Consider the following 7,650-nt stretch of genomic DNA (forward strand, 5'->3'; position numbering starts at 1 on the left):
GATCTGACCCCTTTGCTGGATGTTTGAGCTAGCATTGGTGAAAAATTGAATCCTTCCATGCAGCAGACTTCACATTTGCACAATAAGTAACCTGGGAGGCTTTGCACAAACTAGATACACAGATAGAAGGGCTGGGTGGTTTTAAGCATCCATCATTACTCTTCCTCATATGCCTTTATCCCAGTCCCACAAACGCTTATTAGACTGCACAAACACTTGATAGACCCCATTTTGTTCTGAAGTATAATTCCTTTTGAAGCCCCATTTCCAGGCTCTCTGTTCCCCCAACATCATCTCTCTGCCTCCCAACTGTGAGCCTACCTGCAGCCGTCACGTTACACTCCTGACTGACAACCCACCAGTGTCCACACCATGTGCACATGCGGCTGACACTCTGGTTCACATTAATGGCTGTAATGCATTTCTACATGAGAAAGCAAGATGGTCACAGCCCCCTGTAAAGACTGAACACAAGCCTCTACAGAGGACTTCCCAACTGCTTCTCCTGAATTACCTGTGTTTCTTGTTCTTCTGACACTTCCACCTCTCCTGAGGGCTAGTTTGGGTAGTGAAAAAGGGTTTTCTGCTTGATTCAAGACAGATTTCCTGCCTGGACAAGGCATTCCCCTCACTCATCTAAACCATTATCCCACCACGCTCACTGCTGGGTTGACAGAGGGTGAACCCATGTCACTCAGAAGGGAAAGCATGGGTGGAAGTCTGTACCAAACATGGATGGGCAAGAATGATAGAGAAATGCTATATTGGTTACACAGGCAGACACCTTCCCGCACACTGAAGTTACCGCTTGCAGCAGCTTCTCAGGGGCAGAGTACGCACAGCAACCAGGTTTTCAAACTAGAAAGTCCAGTTTGCTGGGCATCCAGCACTGGAGTTTGAGATGCATATCCCTCCACCGGCCTCTGGTCCTCCAGATCTCTGCACTGGTTTCCCCAGCACGCCTGCCCTGCAGACAAGGGTTATGTGACTCTTTCCATTCTGGAAATCCAAGAGACTGGAAGGTAAAATTCATTCCATGACCCCTTTTTAGCCCTAAGGAACCAAGTCCTGCTTCCCAAATTAACTGCATGTTTGAAGACCAGCTGTTTACCTGTGCATTCTTCAGTTGTCTGCCCTGCCTCAGACGTCTGTATGACCTCGGCTGGCCCTGTAGCCATGATATAATCACTGAAATAAAGAAAGAATAGGCAGTTAATTATCAGTCAGTTCCCCTGATAACATTAGAGACAGATTAATATTTCAGCCAGCGAGGAAACAGCATTGTTCAACACACTTCTGAAACAACAGAGTAGATGCTAATGACAAACAGGGTTTGCTCAGATATTTTGCACTTCAACCACAAGCTCACCCTTGATTTTCATTAACACGCCTTTCCCCAGCCAAAACCAACAAGTCAGTGTTGCTTCTCCGTAGAAGTCAGGATCAAAGTTTGCTTTAAAGGAAATCAGCCATTAAACATACTCAGTGAACAGTGCAATACTTTCCAGTTGCAGAGTAACAAATCTCTGTGATGGCTAGTGCCGAGAGAACCACAGCTCCATGCTACCATGGAGCATGCCTCTCCTGTCCTGTAGTGTCCTCCCCAGACCAGGCACTGGGTTATCCTGTCAGTAATATAAAAATGAATTAAGCATCAGCACTGAACCAGCACGCTGGCCACATGACAGCCGAGCTGTGCCAATAGATCAAATTTGTTTTGGACTCAGTACAATCAGCTTTTAGCCATAAGCTCCGAAGCCCTATTGCAAACAGGGCGTATTGATCAATTGAGCTAGCCACATCAACTTCCCTCTGGATTAAAACAAAAGATGATGTTAGTGTTTAAAATCATACAAAGATGACAGGCTCTACTTTGTATTTTTCAATGCACGTCTTTCAGAGAGAAAAGAAAGGCACAACAGGCCATCAGAGTTGCAGGACAAACCTTGCAATGACAGAAATATAAGAATGTGTCAGGACGGTTCAAAAAATATTATCTATAGTTGTGGAAGATAAGTGACATATTCAGAATGTCATACATAAAACTAGAACTTCTGGTTCCAAAATGAGATCAACTGGGAAATCGCAAGAAAACTGTCCTTTTCTGCAAGCTTTCAGGATCAAAGTCCCTTTGTCAGGCTCTGGGAAAAGTATAGATGGTACAAGATGGTAAAAAGTTCCCACAAGTAGGAAATAAACTTCATTTTTGCACAGAGGGAGCTGAAGATGGAAAGGCTGTCCCTCTGGGTCCAAAAAGACACTCAGGGACCCAGAGGGACAGCCTTCCATTTTCAGCTCCCTCTGTGCAAAAATGAAGTTTATTTCCTACCTATAGGAACTTTTTACCACCTTGTACCACCTATACTTTTCCCAGAGCCTGGCGAAGGGACATTGATCCCGAAAGCTTGCAGAAAAGGACAGTTTTCTTGCGATTTCCCTGTTGGTCTAATAAAAGATATCATTTTGGAACCAAGAGTTCTAGTTTTTTGTATGTCTTCTTGTCTCAGACCAACACGGCTACCAAGTACGCCCCTGACATACGCAGAATGTGACATTTCACTACGCTGCGGTAGACCATAAGGAATAACAGCTATATCAACAAATAGCACCCAGACTAACCCCCCTCCCACTGATTTCAGTTAGGTCTGCATATAGCAATTCGCTACCTCAGTGTCCTACCAGTAGTCATTAGCTAGGACTCTCAGTTGTCACATGAAATGAGGATTTTACCCCCACTTTACAGCTGAACAAAACTAACACAGTTTAGCCCCAAAGAGACAGAGACGCAGTATCATAGCCTGAAGAAGTCAATGGAAAAGGCTTACACTGAAGCCTGGATTGAATCAAACCTTCTCTAAATACAGATGTTTTAAGGACAACTTCAAACTATTGTTAGACAGCCACAAAAACTGGATGGTAATGTACAGTTAGGTTGGCATGATTTCCCACAGGGGCATTATGCCTTTCAATGCCTCTCTTCATTTTCTTTTATGTCTCATCAAGGTCTCTCTTCTGCAAAGTCTGCATTTCCTATGTATTCTGATTAAAGTGGTGATCGTAGGCAATCTCACGGATACACTCTCGAGGATTAAAGAAGATTTGTTTCGTTTCTCCCTGAACTTCCTATACAGTGAACATTTGTGACATTAGCCTTTTTTTCCCCTAAAAGAAAATGTGTTCAAAATGATGCTTCAGGACAGTGTTCAATAAACTAAAATAGATAACACTTGCAGGTCCACAACTCTCACAATTTATTCCACAAAACAGGCCTGATCCTGGACTCATTTATATAAAAAACACCTGCTTCAAACCACTGGGAATTAAAACAGTCAGGGCCGACTCCGATTCCCCGTGTAGCTTTTCTTAGTTTTCGCCTGTTATGAGCTTCTATAATCACGTTAGAATCGTATTCCCTCTCTAAGAATCTTGCTAGACCTTGGATAAATCTCGACTGTTATGTGGCTAAATTTAAGTATAAAAAAATCCACCCACTGGAATTAACATAAGGCCATCACCGCAGTGCAAAACAGGGTGCAGGCAGCAACTTTAGCCAATCAGTCCTCTTTTACAGCAGAGCTGATTAAGGCCTACAGAGGTCAAGGGAGTCATTCCAGAGTCTATGAGGTTTCTGTGAATATGGTCCATCGAGAACTTCCCAGCATTAAATCACACGGCCATCAATTTCCAGGGTATTAAACAGTGATGGGGAACTAAAGGGGAACCATAATGGATTTTTCCAAGCTGTAAATGAGCAAATATTCAAATCCAAAAGCAATGAGCTTGGCCAGAAAAATATTTGTTGATATATATTCACAGACTCAGCATTTGAGAGACTGGTTCAAGACAGGTTTACAGTCCCCTAGCTTCAGTTTAAATGCCCCATGCTTTAGAGAGAGCCACTCTCAAAGGCTGTATGTGATGTAGGCTGGTGTGCAGGTGCCTCTCATTGTGATGTGGAGAGAGAACATGTCAGGCTGCCGATGGAAATGCGTGCGAGTGCACAGGCATGAACCAACTGATCCTTCAGTCCTTCATTGTTCCCACAGCGTAACAAGAGCCGACAGGCACAGTGCTGCAGCCAGCGTACCAATACAGCACATGCACCATCTCCAGTCACTCCAGCAGCTGTGATGACTCTGAACAACCCACACAGTAGGCTCAAGCCAGCAAAGGAGAGGGAATCACCCCCATCCACTGCAGGTGCTGACCACTGCTGCCCTTTCAACACAACTCCAACATTTTCCGAGCCACATGACACTGAGGACAGCGAGAAGCTGGAAGGCCCAGGGAGCAATGCGGAGTCTGTGCTGGGGAGCGCTCTGGAGCACTGCAGCAGGCAAACAGAACCAATGGGCGAGTCTTCACCAAGGGACGAACCAGGATGGGTAGAGGCTGGGAATAAGAAATCCTCCTCCCCCACCAGGACTGAGGGGTAGAGCCAGCGAGATGCCACTAAGGGCTCAGGCTCACACCTGCACGATGGCTGCTGCGTGCCCTGTGCCTTCTCTGTAGGGGTGGTGACTATCTCAGCAAACCATGTTTGTCATTAGCATCTGCTCTGTTGTTTCAAGAAGGGTGTTCAACAATGCCCTGTTTCTTCACCGGCTCGTGGTGCCAAGACCCACCAGTCCTGGCACTGAGCCTTCCCCAGCTGGGCCCAGAGCCCCTCCCTGCTATGTATGGGCTTGCTGAGAGGCTCCAGGGTGCACTGAATGTACAGGACCCATCTCAAGGTCCCTCAGAAACCAGCTACAGCCTGCACCATGGCAGTAGGATGGCTCCTTGGTGACCTGGCCCCTCAGTACCACTGGGGAGAATGGGAAGGATTCAAGCTCTCTGCCCAGAGTTTGAGGAGAACTGTGTTCTCCTCTCCCTGCTACGTACAATCAGCTCAGGACTGCGGGCCAAGCAGTTACACCTACGAAGAATGACTTGCCTCCACTGCAAACAGCAGCATGGTTTCCTGCAGAGCTGCAAGCATGAGCACGCAACTGGTTGTACTGGTTGCAATCTGCGGCTGGAGTTTGGAGTGCAGGGCTGCAGTGGGGAGGTATTTTAACCCAACAGAGCTCTGAAGGTGGCCGAGGAGTCCAATTCGTGCTCTGTAAGTTTTTTCACAGATATGACAAGTGGTGCCATGGGGAGGGGCACAACTATTTGCCAGGATGTTGTGCACTTTCCTTCCTCCTCTGCCATTTCTCGGCTTCCTGAGCAAGACAATTCTCTTTGAAGTGGGCTGTAGCTTGATGTATGGTGCAGCGCCATTGAGACCTGTTACCAGCCAACACTTCTCAATTTATAGTGTTGATGCCACCCCTTGGTACGGGCAATGCCACCCTGAAGGGTATACTTTCAGGGTGCCCTTGTAGCACTTCCTCTGTGGGTCCTCTTATCGTGACTAAATTGAGAGAGGAGGACTTGCTTTGAGACACAAGTGTCAACTATCCGTACACAGTGGCCAGCAGAGTTGACATTTCATGATCTGTGCATCAATGCTGGTTATGTTAGCTGCAGAAAGGATGCTGGCATCGGTGCAGTGGCCTTCCCATCTAATGCAAAGGGTCTTCCTGAGGCAATGCTGAGGGAACCATTCTAGGTGTCCACAGAGGAGCATGGGGATCACCTCTGCATTGTAGACCAGGTTCTTAGTTTCCATCTGCAGATCTCGGCTAGCAAAGACAGTGAAGCAGCTTTCTAAAGGATACCTGGCACAGTGAATCCTATGTTCGATTTCTACATCAAAACTGACTGACTGGGAGAGGTGACTGCCAAAGTATGGGAAATGCTCAACGTTTTCCAGTGGTTCTCTACCAATGGTAATTTGTGGAAGGAGAGGGGGTACAACTTGTGCTGGGGCAGGCTGATGGAGCACTTTCGTCTTCCCAGCATTAAGGCAGAGTCCCAGGCTATGATAGGCACCTGAGAAAAAAAGCCCAGGGTGGACTGCAGATCAGTCTCAGTGTGCACAAGGATAACACAGTCGTCAGCATACTGAGGGTCGGTGATGCCAGTCTTAGTAACTTTTGTTTTGCTGTGAAAGTGCTGCAGATTGAAAAGCTGACCGTCCATTTGATACTCAACCTCATTTCCAGGAGGAAGGCAGTCACGGATGAGAATCAAAATCACAGCAAGATAGATGGAAAAAAGGGTTGGAGCAGTGACACAGCCCTGCTTGACACCAGTACAGATGGTTAATAGGTCTGTCTCTGATCTGTTGTGGCAGCATCCCATCATGGAGCAGCCTGAGGACACTGATGAACTTCAGTGGACAACCAAACTTAGCCAGCACCTTCCATAAGACTTCGCGACTGATGGAGTCGAAGACCTTGGTTAGATAAATGAATGCCATAAGCAGCTCCTGGTGGTGTTCTCTATACTTCTCCTGGATCTGTCGTGCAACAAAAATCATATCAGCGGTACCCCAAGATGGTCTAAAGCCACCCTGGGATTCTGGAAGGACACCTTTGGCAAGGGGAAGGAGGCGATTCAGAAGGATGCGAGTAAGAAGAACCTCTGTTCCTGGAAACAAAGAGGAGGGCAATGTCTCAGTAGCTCCCACACACTGATTTGTCCTCTTTCTTGAAGATGGTCACAATGTTGGCATTCTTTAACTCAGCTGGAACTTCCTCATTGACCCATATTTTGATGAGAAGTTGGTGTAATTTTTGCGCTAGTGCTGTTCCACCAGCTTTGAAGACCTCTGTGAGAATGCCATCTGAGCCTGGCACCTTATTGTTCTTGGTCTGAGTAATGGCCCGCCAGACTTCCTTGCAGGATGGGGGAATCGGCAAGAGTTTCTATTACTGGGTGTTGACGGATGGACTTGATAGTGGCAGCTGAGACTTTAGATTCACAGCTGAGTAGAGTCTTGAAGTGCTCCTTCCAAGCATTGCTTGATGGATATATTATTTGTTTAAAGGGGCAGGGGGCGTCCTGGGATTGCAAAGGGGTTGGGCTATTCGAACATGGCCTGTGGATGGCTTTTACTGCTTGAAAGAAGCTTCTCATGTTATGTTGGTCAGCAAAAGTCTGGATCTCCATGGCCTTCATTTGCCACCACTGGTTCTTGATCTCCCATGGCCTCCTCTGAACTACAGCTTTGAGGCAGTGGTAAACCTCTCATTTTTGCTGGTTGGAGGGGTCATTTTGCCAATTGCAAAACGTGGCTCTCTTCTGATGGATAAATACTAGGCTTTCCTCATTGTCCTCATCAAACCAATCTTGGCAACGGTAAGTGAGGTATCCAATTGATTCAGCACATGCCTTGTGAATAACGTTCTTAAGTTCTTCCCAGTGTGCCTGGATGTCCTTGGGTAGGTCAGAAAGCCTTTCAGTACAGCACTGCTGAAAAGCTTCATATCTAGCTTATTTTTGGAGTGTCTTGATGTTAAGTCTCTTCTGCATTCCTTTTGATTGACTGATCTGACTAAATGGTGGTCTGCCCAGCAGTCATCTGGACTATCACCTCTCAGGACTCGCGTGATATGGACATCAGTATGATCACAGGTTCTGACAATAATATGGTCAAGAAGGTGCCAGTGATTGAAGTGTGGATGTTTCCAAGTGGTCTTAAATTTGTCACTCTGTCTGAAGATGGTTTTCATGATGAGCGAGTTATACTCTGCACATTTGCTGAGGAGGAGGATACCA

The 7,650-nt window shown here is 46.5% G+C and overlaps 1 protein-coding gene across 1 annotated transcript in view; it reads right to left on the reverse strand.

The window, feature by feature from the left end:
- Positions 1–7,650, reverse strand: part of KIAA1210 (KIAA1210 ortholog) — a 63,798-nt gene that overhangs the window by 30,814 nt on the left and 25,334 nt on the right. The window contains 1 exon segment of the mRNA XM_006028475.3: positions 1,112–1,188. Within this exon segment, the coding sequence (XP_006028537.2) occupies positions 1,112–1,188 (77 nt within the window).

The sequence above is a fragment of the Alligator sinensis genome, unplaced genomic scaffold, assembly GCF_000455745.1.
Source record: "Alligator sinensis unplaced genomic scaffold, ASM45574v1 scaffold157_1, whole genome shotgun sequence".
NCBI classification, from domain to species: domain Eukaryota; kingdom Metazoa; phylum Chordata; order Crocodylia; family Alligatoridae; genus Alligator; species Alligator sinensis.